Source organism: Equus przewalskii, chromosome 6 (assembly GCF_037783145.1).
Source record: "Equus przewalskii isolate Varuska chromosome 6, EquPr2, whole genome shotgun sequence".
Taxonomy (NCBI): Eukaryota; Metazoa; Chordata; class Mammalia; order Perissodactyla; family Equidae; genus Equus; species Equus przewalskii.
In genome coordinates this window covers 91,921,626-91,939,829 of record NC_091836.1, presented here as the reverse complement: position 1 = coordinate 91,939,829, position 18,204 = coordinate 91,921,626, and the positions used below count along the sequence as shown (strand labels likewise).

General features: G+C 39.8%; 1 protein-coding gene across 7 annotated transcripts in view; it reads right to left on the bottom strand.

Moving 5' to 3' along the window:
* Nucleotides 1-18,204, bottom strand: part of LUZP2 (leucine zipper protein 2) — a 458,146-nt gene that overhangs the window by 238,082 nt on the left and 201,860 nt on the right. For 5 of the 7 annotated variants that reach the window (XM_070624543.1, XM_070624544.1, XM_070624546.1 and 2 more), the window contains 3 exons: nt 11,536-11,653; nt 8,032-8,102; nt 2,571-2,652 (listed from right to left, as the gene is read on the bottom strand). In XM_070624543.1, the coding sequence (XP_070480644.1) occupies nt 2,571-2,652; nt 8,032-8,102; nt 11,536-11,653 (271 nt within the window). The remainder of the gene's footprint in view (nt 1-2,570; nt 2,653-8,031; nt 8,103-11,535; nt 11,654-18,204) is intronic. The other 2 variants (XM_070624549.1, XM_070624548.1) reach the window with 2 other exon arrangements.

Sequence of the window (18,204 nt, the reverse complement as noted above, 5' to 3'; positions counted from 1 at the left end):
AAAGTAGAGGAAGATGGACATGGATGTAAGCTCAGGGCCAGTCTTCCTCAGCAAAAAGAGGAGGATTGGTGGCAGATGTTAGCTCAGGGCCAATCTTCCTCAAAAAAAGAAGGAAAGAAAGAAAAGGAAAAGGAAGGAGAGAGGGAAGGAGAATGACATTAGTTTAGTGTTCACTATTTACTACATGCCAGACATGATTTCAGGGAAATTGTATATATTATTTTAATTTGAATCATCCCCCAAATTCTGCAAATAAGGAAACTTGCAGACGTTAAAGAGCTTGCTCAATTTCACAGAGCTAGTGGATGGCCCAGGAGGAATTTAAAACAAGAGTATTCTTATTCTGGAGCACATGCTAGGTTGTGAATCCACACAGGGAGTTTCTGGGCTAGTAGAGCACTTTGGGGTGCGAGACGGAAACCCTCCCTCAAGATCAAATGTTGAGCACTTCAGGCATGTTGAGACCAGGACAAAGGTGACTCGGCCAGTCCTACCTCCTTCCACTTCCCAACTGTGCATCTTTTGTCCATGAGGTTTCCCACACTTGGATATTCTGACTTTTGCTGTGCTCTTTCAAAAGTTATAACTTTGTTCTTTTTGGACCTTAGACACAGTTTGTTTAACATGTTGGAATAATCATGTATTCACACCTTGGCTCTACCAATTATTAGCTGTGTAAATATAAACAAGAAACTTACCTTCTCTGAGTCACTTATTTTCAGTAAAAAAAAAAAAAAAAATAGTGCATAATTTTACTAAGAGGAGCTGAGAAAATAGTATGTGTGAGCACTTCTATTCTGCTCTAACTGCCATCATTTGTGACTAGGCTATGAAGAAACCCAGACTGAATGTGATACATCAAGACAGAAATGGGGTGGGTTGCAATTAGAGCCACTCAGTGGGCTGGGTCAGATGTGGAGCGGAAGGATCAATATGCTGGTGCTGAATATGTCTATTCTTTTATGTAACGTGTCATGTCCAGAGAGCCAGACATTAGGACACGTTGCAGGTGAGCAGTGAGTGTTGCCATGGCATAGCCGAGAAGAATCAATGCGCTTGTCCTTACAAATGGGCAGAGCAGGAAACAGCGAATCCATTAACAAAAACAATTCTGTCCCTAGGAAGGTCAACATTAGTCATTATTAGAAAGGCTGTCTCCAAAAAGCAGGTGTCCCAGATGTCAGGCAGGGCTGAGTCTCAGAAGCAAAACTCCACATCCTGCTCCAGGCTGCTCAAGGAAGCCTCGCCAAAGAAAGGCAGGCTGCCAGTTCTTAGGGGGGCCGGGATCCCAGGTAACTGACCTGGATGGAGCTCGTGCATTAACTACATTTCTAGCTCTGTCAGTTTGATACTTTACGTCTACCTTACACACATATGCAGACAAGCCTTGTTCTAGACAACCCAAACTAAGCTTGAGTCGACCTACCTTAATCTTTTGCCTCTCTCATTGCTGTTCTCTCCCCACCCCCCCCCCCCCAAAGAGTCCTACTCCTGGGGGTATGCTTTCAGATATAAACTAACCAATACAGAGCCCACAACCCCAGTCACCCCTTGTATTGGTTCTCATACTCCAAGCCACTATACACTTGTCCTAATTACCCTGGGCCAGGTACCAGACAACTAGAGGCAATCCTATGTCCCAGAGCCCGCTGAAGTCATTCCAACTGACCAATCCTGAGCCTGTTTACCCTGTCTTCCCCATTCCTTCCCACAGCAACCTCAGTAAAGGCTCTTGCCCCCAGTTCCCCCACCTCCCTCTGCATCGTGACCAACCTGGAGCTTCCCTGTGTGCTTCCTGTGACATGGCATGCTACCCGTCTGGAGAACTGTGAGAAATAAACTATCTTTTCCATGGTAGTTGTTTCCTGATCTGTTGGCCTTACTGTACCTCAAATTGCCCATTAATATACTATATTTTAGAACAGATTCAGGTTCTGGAAACAAGAGAAAGGTCCAGTCCCCACAAATGGTGCATAAGGTGGGTCTGGGGAAGAAGGTGGGAGTCTAGTTTCCAGCACTGCTATCAAGAGCACCACCCTCCCCCTATGGTGAACATTAGCTGTAGGAACTGAAATGTGGGGTCAAGAGAACGTCATTTTGGGAGAGAAACTCTGGAGAGAAGTGTGACTCCTAAACTTTGAGGTGCATGAAAATCACCTATGGAGTTGATTAAATAAGCAAACTGCGTGGCCCCACATTAAGAGAGAGATTTGTAGTCAGTCGATGTGGGGTGTGGCTTAGGAATCTGTATAGCTTAACGTAGTTCAAGGTCAGTTACACCCCACAATTCAAGGGCCATTGATGCGGGGCCTGACACCAACACTCGCGTCCTCAGTTCCTCATCCATAAATGAAGGTGGGAATTAGAAGACCCCTAAGAATCAAATACAACAAAAATATTTTCTTGGAATGAGTGCTGGCCAAGTATTTTTATGATCTTGGTGACTGCATTTTCTTTGTTGCATTTTCATTTTCTTTTCTCATGGTATATTTGTTCCATAGCAGTTTTGGAAAAAAATTTAACAATTTCCCAGCCCCACAGCAAAGGATACAAAAGAGAAACACACTTACAGTAGCCTGTTGTTTTTCTGCTTTATCAGCTGTCTCTTTAAGTTGAATTTGTAGGACATCCTGGAGAGACTTCATTTGTTCTCTAGTTTAGTAGAAAATAGAAAGCAAAAGAGAGACATGATATAATTCTGTTATTTCCTATGTACATTACAAAAGATTTGCTGTCTATGTACATTGAGGAAACAGGCAACTAGAATTGTATAGAGATACAATTGAGCTTATAGAATATATCTCAGGATTCTGGTAATGAAGGGTTTTCTCTCCTGTGCAAGTACTAAAAGCAAGCCGTATTTAAAGGAAATCGCCTTGCTATTGTGTCTTGTAAGAATCCCACTGTGTCAATCATCTGTGAGCTGCATAATGTGTTAATCAAATCACTATAATAATTAGAGTTGAAAAGCTAATTCTAGTGACAGCATGCCAGGGTGTGAACATGCTGCTTAGAAAAAGTCACCATAGACTTGCTGATAGGATAAATTACCATTCCCTTTGGACGTTCCTAATTGATTAATCCTAAAGCATTGTGCTTTAGACATGCTTTATAAGGCCTGAGACTTTTTGTAAAACAGAGAAAAGAGACTTATTTCTAACTTGAGGGCTGCCTCATTTACTGGGGATAAGAAAAGAAATACACGTCTGCACATATATCCGCATTGTGTCTCAAGCTCGCTAATATATATGGAACCTCTCTCACCTGTTCAAAATACAAATATTTCCATAAAACTGCACCTCTCTCAAGGGTTTAGGATTTACTAACTTATGACAAATCATATTAGCTTTCTTTGCCTTCATTTTATCACCTAAGCTATCATTTCAAAAAGTTCAGATATCAGATAAGGGTTAGTGTGCAAGTGAGTGTGTGCGTGAGTGCGTGTGTGTCTGTCAGTTCTGGCTGAAGTAATAAATTCCTTCAAAGCAACAGCAACAACCAAACAGAAGCCTTTTCTAGTCATACCAGCACCCAAACTAATTTAAAATTACAAATCTGGTGCCAAAAGGCTACCTCTGGAACTTGGGTGCGTAACCACAATACAGAGACAAGAGGCTAAGAGAGCACCCTCTCAGACTCATGGTCTTCATCTATAAAATGGGCACAATGACACAACTACCTCATAGGTTTGTAGCGAGGTTTAGATGATACAATGTAGGCAAAATGCTTGGCAAAATGCTTAGCACAGTGCCTGGAAAATAATCACTTAATACATACGAGGTCTTTGTCACAACCATGAGCCCCACTTTGGGTCCCTACGTTCATTCTTTGACCACCACATCCTGCACAACTGCAAGCTGCTCCTTCATGCAAGGGGTGCCTCCAGATTTTGTACTCTAGAAATGCTTAGGTCTCCACCTCCACTTCAGGAATGTCAATGAGACTTTGTATGACTGTTGGAATCAATTTGGACTTTGTTTGTTGAAGCAAAACATAATTGGAACAAGTTATGAAATAATTACAGTCACTTTGGTTCTTTGGTGATTTATGCTTGCTGGGGTGAAGCTTACAGTATGCTTTTGCTTAAAGTGGATTTCAAGTTTCAGCTTCTGTTACTGCCTCACACAGGCTTCATTAATCAGAATTGCTTCATATATGGACCCTTAAAATCTGGGCTTTGATTACTGTTTCTGATGCTTTCCACAAAGAGCATTTGTGGTATAATAAAATGTAAGAGTACTATCTACATACATTGTAGGCTTACAATATGCCAGCCACTCTTGTAAATTTTGCATCAAATTTTGATATCATAAAACAGAAAGAAAACTGATGCATAGAGAGGTGGTGGCATTGTGTTCTGGAGCCTATGTGCCCAAAGCCCAGAGTCACTATTCTACCTCTACTGAGAGAGAGAGAGAAAGGAATGACCTACATGTCATCGCTAACACTCAAATCTTCACAAGCGCTGAATGAAAACACAGTCAAACATGATATTTACAACTGAAAAAAGTTATAATAAAATCTTATAATAATTAATTATTATTTTTGGATTTTAAAAGTTTTTCCTCTTTAAAATGATACATATGTTTTTAAATTAGGTTATAAAATATTATGTTGTATACAAATTAAAATGAGCATATATATATTCAAAAATTCTCACTTACTGACATCTATAGGCAATGTAGGGAGTAAGACAAAAATAAACCATAAAAGCTGTTAATAATCGGAGAAGGTAGAGAATTCTGGACATTTCCAGGGCAAGGAAAGCTGTCAGACAGAATGGCAAAGTGGGCATTTTGAATCTGCTGACTCTCCCCATCTTCTCTTCTGCCTTCCAGGCTTATTTCTGCACATTCTCATTGCTCTCGTGCTTTACGTGGCCCCAAATGTCTTTCACAGACTTGCTAAGTCATGCTCCCACGAGAGCTGATTGCTGACTCACTTATGTACCACCCTCTCTGCCAAGTGGACATGCTCAGACTATGGCTAGCTACTCTAGGGCCCTATTTGGTACTGAACTGAAGCTTTGATTCTGAAGCATTGATGGCTCCAGTGACACACGCGATACGTTGTTCAGGTGTTAAGTGATTTTAGCACAGAATTTCATGGTTACGAGGGATTTTAAAGGTCAGCTATTTCACACCTCTTGCATCTCAAATTATAAATATAAAAACACGCTCACCCAAATCACTCTACAGGAAGGCATTTTTTTCAAGTGCTTACCAGCTTGTATTGTAATAACATCACAGATGGAGAACTTGCCACCATCCCAGGCATTTTTTTCATTTTCAGAGAACGCTATATTGTAAAATCCTTTAGTACACAGAGTCCAAAATTGCCTTCTAGGAATCTCCACCCACCAACCACCACAGGGAATCAAATGTTTTATTCCTTTTTTCTCAAGACAGCCTTTCAGCCACTTCAAAGGACTCTCCTTTCCCCAGAGTCTCTACTATGCGGTCACACACTCTCGCTCCTCACATAGTGTGGTTCAGAAGTCTCTGCATCAACCTGGAGACTCTTCTGAGAACACTGTCTAGGCTGTCTAAACATTTCTGAAAATGTAACGCTCCCGAGTCAATACAACTTTCTCTGTCTCTCTCACATAAAAACATACACACGCACACACACATACACACACACACTCCTGTCTCTGTCTCTCTTGGACAGCAAGGCACTCTCTGCTCCCTCCAACTGGTTGTTTATGGCCACCCTATTGTCTCTGAGTTTACTTACGTACAATCTTGTTCCAGCTACCCAGAGAGACTGGTCAGTTGCCTCTTGGTTACAATTCCAAGAAGGAAACTCTAATTGATCCAGTTTTGTTTTGGTGGCCACCTCTGAGCCAATTAACGGTGGCCAGTAGTGTCAGAGTCAAATAAATAAAGTATGACTTTTAGGGACCATTCCTCCAGGGAAGGGTCAGGTAGCAAGTATCCCAGAAGACAAGGGGTTATTGGGAGCCACATGGATAGCCAAATGGCATCTACAACACATCACAATCTCTCAGACTCAGACAATCCTCTAAATGTGCAGTTAATATTTTTTATATTCCAAGATGATATTTTTTCTCTTTTACTGTTTATTAATGTCGTTCATTTTGGAAATGACATACTCAGCCTTCTTCACATTCAGATAACCATGATTTTTATACATCTCTAAGTAAGCAGCAGAAACTAATATTATGTCAAATGTCATGTCCTCTTCAGAAATTGTTAGAATTTATTGAATTTTCCATTCTGACTTTACTTTTGTACTTTATACAAGTTATGCATTTTAAACAAATTTTCTAATTTTGATAAAACTTTGAAATGGCAGTACAAAAACATCTGCTCCATTTAATCTCTTAATTGAAAGGCTTGGTCCTCATCCAGTCATTTGTATACCATACCAAATGTGTAGATGATGATCTGAGATTCTTAATAGACCCAACCACGATTTTTCTGATTTGCCTGGGGATTTTGTGCGTCATGTAGGAAGAGCCATGGATAAGTTATATAAACAACAGCAAAGTAAAGGAGTTGGCTTTTCCTTATCCACATTGTGGATAATGATGGGTTCTCTATTGCTTATGCTGAAGCCCACGCTGAGCCACCCCATACGAGTTTTTATCTCTGGTCCCAGTCCATGCATACAGCTCTATTTTCTGCTCTTCCCTGAGTCACTCTGTCCTCTTCTGTCACTACCACCCTCTCACTGTGCTGCACTTGCATTGTGCAGAAGTCATTTCTGTTTTCGTATTTTTGTTTATTATCCTTTCCCAACAGGGAATCTTGTACAAAAAGTAATAAGGGGCAGTATGTCTCAGTTTGTTTTGACCAGTTATTTCTATTCAAAATGCTGCTGACAATTGTCCAACACTAACTCAATGAACCACAAATACTTGTGTGATATTGAGCATAGGTACTTTAAAAGGTGGCTTATGTCAAGCTCATACAATCATTTAAACTGATGTAATTTTGGGAACATGCTCAGACCAATATTTTATACAAGCTCTTTTTAATATTAGACTTTGTAAAGAATTTCATGGTCAAGAGATAATGATTTCATTTAAATAACAAAAAGACAATATAGAACACTCGATTATGTTTTTAACTAGTCGTAAACTCAATCAAATTTGTCAGTGAGAGGTTTCTGGGTCCAAGAGCCAAGGACAGCGGAGAAGATACAAGATGGTGAGAAGGTACTACATAGAGCAACACATGTAAACTTTGTAACAGCTTTGGGCTTTGCGATTAGTGAACCAACGTGACATGGGGTGGCTATTGAGTGAGACTCCGCAGAACAAATTCCAATTCACACAACTCTCAGCAACTCATTTCAGCACTCTGAGCAACAATTTCCTCTCTATTAACCAGGGATAATATCTACCTCATAAGGTGATGAGGGTGAAACAAGAAAATATATATAAAGCATCTAGCAGAGCCTCTGGCAAAGGTACAGCAAATGCTAGCGTGTTTCTACCTTAAAATACTTTTTTCCTTTGAGAAGCAATTTCAAATCAAATAGCTTTTTATACTGCATAGAAATCTATCTCATAATGCACTTCCTTCAAAAATAAACAAGCCAATACTAATAACATTGTACTAATTCTACTTAAATTGTTAATAAGGTTCCTCCATTCCTTACCACCCCCACCATTATCACCATGATCAAGTTTTGATACCATTCAAAATGATCCAGTGAGGTCAATGTTTTTGAGCCTGGCTAATAATGGGCAGACTTATTCAGGTCGCTCTTACTAAGACAATGGAGGAGAATACTGCAGATCCTTAAACACTGGAATTGTGATCTACAGACCAGCAGCATCAGCAGCTCCATCACCAGGCAACTTGCTAGAAATGCAGACTCCCCGGCCCCACGCTAGGTTTACTGTATAAGAATCTGCCCTTGAACAAGATTCTCGCACATTCGGGTGTAGCTAATAAAATAATGCATTTAGAACGAACTGCTTCCTGTGAAGTTCCTGAATAGAGTTTGACATTATGGGGAAAAAAAAGAACAGAGAAAATAAAAGGAAAGCAGTCTTACCTTTGTTTCTGACCTATTTCCAGAAGCATCTGAACATCACTTTGGGCAGATTTCTCAACGTTTTTCAAAGACTGATAAGAAAAGTGGGAAAAGGACGTCTTATTCAAGTGATAAATTGAGGCTCACTTTACTTTTGTCTCTTTAGCACAGGTGTCACTGCATTTAGGCCCTGGAGCAAGAAGGCAAATGAAGCCATCATGGTCCTCGGGGCTCTAAGGATGCACACAGGAGTTTGTAACACCAACTAGTGCGTGTGCTACACAGCGGGTGAAAGAATGAGCTGAGTCTCAGCCTTTAGTGGTCTGATGGAGGAGAAAGTGCTCTCCAAATACCCCAGCCTCTTTATAAGTGAGTATAGAATACGTCTTCTGCTCTTCATTTGAAGTTTTACTGTGTTCTCTACAGGCATGTTAGTTAAACCAGCTCTGGCATCGTTTCTACAAACACAGGGGGACTTAAAAGGCCCCCCTGAATAATCTAAGTAATAACACAATTCAGATCAAAGCAACTAAAAAGCATGCACCTGCTTGGTCACGTCTATTTATTATTGATGAGTAACACACAGAATACACAGAAAAACTAAAGCATGTAAAATTGTAACTGGTCTATCCAGACAGGGCATTAAGAAAAGAATATGCCACCTCGGTCTTCAGTGTTTATTTACTCTAGCAAATTCAGCATTGGCAGCCCATGAATTAAAACAGAAAAGTCCACTGAGTTTTTCTCATTAGAGAATCTATCCCAGTAAGTCTTCCCCAAGGACTTCCTTATTTTCACTCAATAAACTATTTAACAGGGTAAGCTGTCTTTCTTGGTATTAAAAGTTGAAACTGAGAGGCAATAATATTGTCTGTAGGAAGAGCAGCTGTGACAGGTAGAGAATTGACAATAGCAGCAACAGCAAACACTTGGTTTACTTAATATTTATTTAACAAACATCTATGGTGAATTACGCAAAGACCTGTGCAAAAGCGTGGGGTCTGCCTTCACACATTTTCCAGTCTAATGCTAAAAACAGACAATTTTCTTCTAGTAAGATAAGCATTCTGATAGGGATGTCATGGGCCAAGCTTCATAGGAGAAACTTCTTCCCTACAATGACTGACTGAGGTTATTATTAGGAAACAGGCAATAAAAAGTGTCCGCTTATTTGGAACAAGTGGCTTCACATAACATACAAAGAAAGCAGGAGGAGGAATTAAACTGGGGGGAACGTCACCAATCAAGGGATTTACAGCTCAAAGTGCATCATGGCCATACGACCTGGGGCAGGTCACAAATTCCGCCCTTTGACTCCCTTATCTGAAAACCAGGGGTGAGACTCTTGGAAAGCCTACTTTAGACAGTTGTTGGAAAACTCAAAGGGGATGATAGATGTGTGAAAGCACTTGGTGAAAAGTGCAAGAAGAATATGCTCCCTCCTTTACTGACCATCTGCTACACACTAGGCAGTCTGAAGGAAAGCAAGATTAAAAAGGCAGGGGACTGTCCTCAAGAAATTTAAAATCCAAAAAATAAAAACAAAACATGAGATGAAGAAATGAAAAGAGTAGATATGCAGGTGGGGCCTGCAAAGTGCATCCAATTAGAGGAGCTGGAGTGTTCTTGACCATTACTTCTCAGCAATGTCCAGGAAAGTGGGGTCTGCTTCTTGGAAAATAATTTTAATGCCTTTAAGGGATACCTATCATTAATATACCTACTGATTAATCAACATAATGCTTATTGATTGACCTATATTACCATGCCACCCAAGTTCTAGGGTTACAGAGATGGACACGACTTTCAAAACTCATGTCTTTGTGAAATACCATTGGAAAAAAGAATAAGTACAATGGGCTATATAGTTATTTACTATGAATTTGAAACCCGGAACCACCATTTATTAGATGTATAACTTTGGGCAATTCCTGTGGCCTATTTGGGTCTTATTTCCTCGTCTTTACAATGAGTAAAATATTATCTTAATTTTGAGGAGAGGTCGCTAAGAGGATTTAATAAGATAAAAAATGAAAAACACTGCACAGTGGCTGGGACAAAATAAACAAAAGGCATTTTAAAAATTGCAACTACATTTAATGGTGGGATTGTTACCCTCTCAAAAAGTGTGACTCCATGAAATTATATATTTGTATGATGCAATTTTCTAGACTGTAATTAGATGTCTTAACGTAGGCTACTGGTACAGAGAGACTGAGTGTCCTGGGAATATTGTAAATACTGACCACTCACGGGCACTTCACCATACACTTGAAATATATTCAATGTGCCAGGCATTCCATGCCTCTGAGAAGGTGTAGGTGTCTTAAATATTTTTCACAGCCTCATATAAGTGGTGAATTTCTACTTAATGGTAAGGTGCAGTTGTGGCATCAGCTTCCTGTGGAAATCAGTATGCACCCATTTCACTCTCATCAGTGTGTCCCTAATACTCTGTGCATACTTCCGTCACAGCACTGTTATTCCTGCATTGTTATCATTCTGCTACCTCTCACTGTGTCCTACTGGAACAAGGGTGATTTTTTTTTTGCTATTTCCATGTTCTCAAGATGTAACACATTTCTGGAACAAGAGCTTGGGCATTGGGTTCAAATATCAGATCTGCTGCCTAATTCTCTCTGTGCTCTTAGTTTCTTAACCTTTCTCTAACTGTTTTTCTCACCTATAAAATGGAACTAATAACAACCAGAGCCTAATGAACATGGTTCAGAAATACGGTTCAGAGCAATAACTAATAGACAGGCTCTGGAGCGAGAATGCCTGAAGTTGAGTCCTGGCTTCCTTTGTGACATTCAAAAGTAACATCTTTTTTAAGCATAATTCCTTATGTGTAACAAGAAAAGTCATGTTAACAATACCTAACTTATAGATGCATTATGAGAATTAAATCCTGTAGTACATGCAAAGCTTTTAGTACACAGTATGAACTCAATAAATACAATGTTAAAGCCAAATATTAAAATACATTCTCCAATATTTCAGAAAGATTTTCTCATCAGATATAGATCTTGTCTTTGGTTTTTGATTGAGATTTCACCGAGTGCTACACATTTTCACAGATGACACCCACTTTTGTAAGGCATTTACCCATTTTGGTAATGAAGTTTACTAAAGAATTTTGAGAACTATCCTTTGTAGAATTTAAAGTTGTCTTCTAGAGATCATTTCTATATTCATTTAACTCAGTCATAATTACATTTCATCACTTCATGATATAAGAAACACCGGGGTCAAATTGATCTTACAAGCTGTGAGAAATTGGATGGCTTTGCCAAGCACGCAATTTTCTCATTCCTGAATTTGCAAACCACAGATTCCCAGACTGCATTTCAAAAGACATTTCTTTTCAAAGTTCATATAATAATAAATAATAACTCCCATGGTCAAGTCCAGAAACATATTCAAATCTGGTAAAAAATGCAGGGGTCTTTACATGTTAAACCACCGAGACAAACCAGGTGCCTTCTCCTCCTTTGCTGCTGGGAAAATCGGGTTTGCTCTCACCTGAAGGTTGTCTTTAATTCTATCAAGTTCTCTTGCTGTCTTTGTCAGCTGATAGAGGATGGTGCTTCGCTCCTTAAAGACTTCTTTCAGCTGCCTTTCCAGCTCTTCATAGTCCTGTCTAACACAGGAAGAAAAGCCATGAGAGCCCCAGAACGCTTCCACTCGGCTTCCATCACTTTAGTAAGAATCCCATGCCCTTGTGTTTAAAGCAAAATCCATTCAAAATTCATTTTGCATTGAGGACTATCCAGGCTACAGAGAGGTTCCAGAACATTTTGTACATCGTCTACATGTATAACGTAGTTTGTCAGGTAGCTCTTGGAAAATAGATATTTTCCAATGACATCACCACACTTTTTTCCAAGGTCCTTGAAGTTTTACAGGGAGAGATATGATTTGAACCAATGCAGCTCAGAGGCATAGAGAGTTTCTGACATTGGGGGAATAAACGTGGGGGTATAGCCAGGCTTGGTGGTAGAGAAAGAAAAAAAAAAGTCTAGGGGTTAAGATTCAGCCCTCTCACCACTGTGGTCTGAATTCATTTCCGAGTCAGGGAACCACACCACCCATCTGTCAAATGTCACACTGTGGTGGCTGCCTGTTGCTGTGATGCTGAAAGCTATGCCACAGGTATTTCAATTACCAGCAGGGTCACCCATGGTGGACAGGTTTCAGCAGAGCTTCCGGACTAAGAGAGACTAGGAAGAAGGATCTGGCCACTCACTTGGGAGAAAACTGGCCGTGGAAATCCTATGAATAGCAGGGGAGCATTGTGTGATACAGCTCCATCCGGGGAGAGGACGGTGCAGGAGGACTGGGCAGGGTTCCGTTCTGCTGTCTACAGGGTAGCTAGGAGTCGGAATCAGCTCGCCAGGACTAACAACAAAAAGAGGGAGAACAGCATGTAGGGGTCTTGCTTCATCCATGGCTTGAACGGAAAGAAACCCATGGAAAAGATACCTCTTGCCAAACATGTCTAAGAATCTCTACTGCTAATTGGAAGAAGCAAAATATCCATGAAAATCAGTCAATAAATACAATAATTACAGTGAAATTTGAACAGACTTGTTAATTACCATAAAAGAAAGTGTTATCTATCTCAGTATCATATATATACGCATACATTTTTTTTCCCATTTTTTCTCATATGGTCTTTGCAAGAAGATAAGACAGGTGTTATAATTCTCATTTTGAAAATATAAAAGAATTGGATTCAGAAAGATTAAACTACTACCCTAAGGTCCTATTCAAGGAATGAACGAGCAAGTAGCGTGTATATTCGTGTGTGTGTGTTTATATGTGTTATGGCCAGTGTGCGTGTGTAGCGGGGGATGTAGTCAAGAAAAGTGCTAATTGCCAATGCAGACTAGAACTATGACTCATAGGCGAAGTTTAAAAAGATTGATTGGAGCACATAGGAGAGTTGCTAATCCAGGGAAGATTTTCTGGAAAACGTATTATAAACTATATAAGATGCACTTTGAAAGGCTAGCAGAAATTAGCCATTTGAGAGGGGAAAGCATGTGTAAATACTAATGAAAATGAGTTTATTGAATTAAAAGAAAAAAGAAGTGCAGACACGTGAGAAGGTTTGGAGTCCTAATTGGACTGTGGGAGATTTGCTGCTGAAATGAGGACGTGGGAAGCCAGAGCAAAGGCATGCAGGCCCTGTAACGGGTGAGGAGCTGGGGATTGTTCTGAACACAAGGGGAAGTAACTGAAGGTTTGACACGGGGAGGGACGTGATCAGATTATGTTTTTGAAAGATTTCCCTGGCTAAAAACTGGTGAGTGAATTGGAAGAGGGAAAAATCTGGAGAAAGGGAGGCTAGTAAGGAAGACACCATGGCAACAATCCAGGGAGAAAATGGTAGAGGCCCAAATTAGATTAAAAGCAGTGGAGACAGGGAAGCTTGGGTTGATTTCAGCAAAACATGCAAAATTGAATCAATAATATATTCTTGAAAAAATTTCTTGTGTTTGTGAGGAAAGATTGGGAGGGCGTTAGTTATTAGTGATGCCATGTTTCCTGCTTAGGTGACTATGGACACAGCCCTTCACCGAGAGAGAAGTCACAGGATGAACAGTTTTTAGTGAAAGTTGTTGACAAGTTCAGTTTTAAACTTGTAGGAAAATGGCTCAAGCTCTCTCTAGTTTCTTTATCTGTAAAATGCAATACTAACACTGACCTCACTCAGGTTATGTGTTAAATGGAGCAATTTATGTAAAGTTTCAAACCCATAGTAGGTAATTAATCTAAAAAGTATATAAAATTTCTACCTCTGAGAAAGTTGATAAATTTTAGGTCTTTCTGTGGAATTATAAAGGAACCGGGCCTACCAACAGCCTTAGAGATGATTAATAAACGCATGACACCTACAATAGGTTTCTATCGCAGTTCTTTGCTTTTCCTCATTTTTGAAGCGGAGGTCTTCAGCACTCTTCACATTCCTCTTGTTTGAAGGGAACTGGAACGCCCCACTGCTGCGAACCTCAATATTTCTCCCTGGCCTTTAGGTCTTCACTGATGAGCGCTCATCAGCCAGGAATCAGACAGTTATTAACGCCCCAGATTTCCTTTCTGTCTCACTACCAAAGTCAAATAAGGAACAGGAAGGCACATTTTCATCTGCTTCTAATGATACGACTTCACTTCATGTGTCAATTTGTTTCTCCCGAATGTTTGTGACAATAAATACATCTCCAAAATTATCTTAAGTGACCATAAGGTCACAATGTTAGATAACATACGCTGACAATGTATTGCATGCAAGATGCTGTTATATACACTTACTCAGCTAAGCTTCAGACAGTTCTACGGGGGAAGCGCTGGCGTTAACCCCACTTTCCAGCTGAAGAAATTGAGTCGCAGGGGGAGTACAGTCGTCCCCCCCTTATCCAGAGGGGATACGCTCCACGATCCCCGTGGGTGCCTGAACCACGGAGAGTGCCGAACCCTATATATACTGCGTTTTTTCCTAAACATACATATCTATGGTAAAGTTTAATTTATAAATTAGGCACAGTAAGAGATTAACAGCAATAACTAATAATAAAGTTGGCTTTGGGGCCATTATTAAGTAAAACAAGAGCTTCTTGAACACAAGCACTGCGATACTGTGACAGTGGATCTGATAACCAAGACAGGCAGGGCGGAGCAGGACAGCCCGAGACTTCATCAAACTACTCAGAACGGTGCGCAATTTAAAACTTATGAATTGCTTATTTCTGGAATTTTCCATTTAATATTTTCAGACTGTGGTTGACTGCTGGTACCTGAAACCTCTAAACTGCAGATAAGAGGGGACTACTGTGACTTGTAAGAACATATTTCTATTAAGAAAGTGGTATATCAAATCAGCATCCAGAGTCCAATGTCTTTGCCATTCGGCTGTAAGAACATACTGGCTTGGCTAGAGTTTAGCACAGTTAAATGTTCACTGTGCCCATCACAGAATTAACGGCGTATCACTTCTTCCTTCATTGTTACACAGATAAGTTTTCTGTATTGGATTTATTTGCCATTTATTATTTTCCACTATATAAAACTATGAATTTCCTTTTTTATTATTTATAATCATCTTTTTATTTCATTATCACACTTAGCTTTCAAATAACTTTATAAGGAAAGAAGAATCAATTGAAATCCCTCTATTTTCTGGTAAATACACTGAAAGGATATCCATAAAGATGATATAATTTATCAGGAAAATATAGCCAGAAGTGTTAATTAAGAGCACCACTCTAAATTCAACCATTCAAAGTCCTTATAAAAAAGGAAACCAGGTTACTCTGTAGAAGCAACCTTAATGGAAGCATTTTACCAGATTCTCTTGCATTTACAAGTGAGTGCACATTCATCTTCCAATACGTGTTATTTTTTGCCATAACATAATATATGTGTATATATATGATCCCCCTACAGTCATGTTCTGCAACTGCCTTGTACATCTTGGAGCTCTTTCCATGTCTACACATGTTAAAATTCATTATGAATGTACTTGAATATATTTTACCACTGGACATTGAGGGTGTTTTCAATTTTTCTTTCTCTCTTAAAAAATGGTGAAATCCATACATGTGGGTACAAATATATTTTCTTGAAAATTTCTGTGACATATGTTCCTGGAAGTGGAAATATCTCACTCCAAAGGTAACGTTGATGTTGATAGGTGATAGTAAATTGCCTTCCCATAAGCTCTTCTAGCCTACTTCTCTTATCAGTCTGTTCTGATATTCTTCTCCACACATTCACCTGAACTGGAAATTGACTTGCTCTTTTATTTAATATTTTTTAATGGCATGAGTGGAAAATGACAGCTTCTTTCTGATACAATTTCCATTCACTTCATTAGAAAGATTGATTATATTTTCATAACTTTAATCACAATTTGCATTTGTTCCTCTGTCAATTATCTGTGTGTGCCTTTTACCCATTTATATTTTGGGTGAGTCATTGTATTAGTTCACTAGGGCTGCTAACAAGCTATCACAGAATGGATGGCTCGACTGAGGATATCTGCATATTATTTTTCTGTAAAGGTCTGCCAATGCAAACTAAGATAATAGCCCAAGGCCCTGTGGACGTGGACATGTGGCGGAATTTGTTCCATGCCCCTATGTTAAGATGTCTAGAAAAGTGTCTTGAAGGGAAGGAGGGTCTCTCATAGAAATATTGTCAAGGATCGAGGTATTGCAAACCTTTTGGCAAGATTATTTTCAACTGAAAATATACAACTTTTCTCTCACCAATCCTGCACCTGGGAATCTATCCATAGAAATAAAATTTCTAGCCCTTAAGAGCATAAGTTTAAGGCAACATTAATCATAGACAAACATCTGGAAATAAAATAAGAGATTTGAATAAATTATTCAGTTACAAACACTGACAAAGACTCTCTCCTTTGCCAAACTTCCATCCTTTCTCAAGGAGGCTTCACCCTTGGCATAAGTCCTTATCAGACCTGCAGCACCTGGTTGCAGCAAGATCTTCCTAAATCAGTTTAGCCAGAACTGCCGCCCACCATATCTGATCATCTTTGACACCTTATCAAATTCTTTATTCCCCACCATTCCCCCGTGACATCTCATCATCTTGCACTGCTTTCAGCAAGAATTCTGTCAAGTCAGTTTAGCCAAAATGCCCCCATACCCCGATGTTTCCTCTCAGTAATTGTCTGTCCACTGACCCCCACCCTGCTCCTTGGCTGTAAACCCCCATTTGTCCACACCATATGCAGGGCTGAGCCTCGTTGCACACTGAGATCTCTGTTTCCTCAATTCAAATATTTCCTGGATAAAATCTGTTCTTATTGCTTTAACTAATGTCCAACTCTGGTCTTCTTTTGTTACAGGTTCTTAACATCAGCCCTGATATCAGTTCCCCGACATTGAACCCAGTGTATATGGGGTTAAAACTAAAACACACCACCCCCTTTCCTGCTTCTCTAGCTCCACTCATATGTAAACACCTGTTTCTTTAAACTTGGACTCCTTGAGCTTTACAACTAAATGGGAGTTACAAATTGTTAAAGCCCAGGTGGCCTGGAGTTGGAGGCACACTAAAGTTTAGCTAATCATGCGTCCTTGAAGTTTGCCAGGAAAGCTGCCGTCTCAAGAATATCAAGGTGCAGAGCCTTCCCAGACCTCAACTCCTTGACTCCCAGCACTCAAACCTGTCTCAAACAGGAACATGAGACAAGTGCGAAGGATGCCCACCTGCCATCCTCCTATCTCACCATCCCCCCCACCTCACTGCAAGCAGCCTCTCAAGGCCAAACGCAGGCTGTTGGGAAAACACCGACCTGCACAAGCTACATGCACCCCCTCCCCTACACAAAACCCCAAATAAAAATCCTTACCCGTTCCTCATCGGGGAGCTAGCAATTTTTGAGGCATGAGCCCTTGCTTTGACCCCTGTGCCTGGCATAGTAAAAACCTTTCCTCTTCCACTTAAGACTCTGTTCTCGTTATTTGGATTGGCATCAGGTTCAGAGACCGAACTTTCAGTTACACTTTGACAACACAATATAGTACATTATTTTAAGATTTAAATTTATTTATTTATTATATCATGTTAATATAATAATATTATATTATAAATTTAAATTTATTTAAATTATATCTCAATTAGAGCTATACCAGATGATTTGGAAGGATTTCCATGAGGCACTTCTGAACAATAAGAGAAAGAATCAAGAGTGTGATGTGTTTCCGTCACAGCAGCCATAATGAAAATGCCCTAGGACGGCACAGATAGGTGTTTGTGTCTACATGTGCCTAAGTAAGATTATATTAATAAGCACAGAAATTTGAAATGAAACAGAGGGCAGAGGAGGGCTGCAGATAGAGGGAATTTACAAAAGGGAAGGGCAAACCAACAAAGAAAAGGGAAAAATAGACTGTGATGCCTTTATATAAAATTGTGTGTGTATAAAGAACTCAAGTTAAAAGTTCTCAGTAAGAAATAAAAGGAAATCCCTGGATTCTTCCAATAAACCCACCCAAGAAGACACACGTTGACTTAACATCTCCATCCCCACAATTGCCCTTCCCAGCGAGGCAGTCCCTGCAAGAATCTGCTAGTACCTAGACTGACAAAGAAAATCCTTATTCGAGCAATTCTTCCCAGATTAAAAAAAGGTGCATAAACAAGAGAAGTATCACTGTT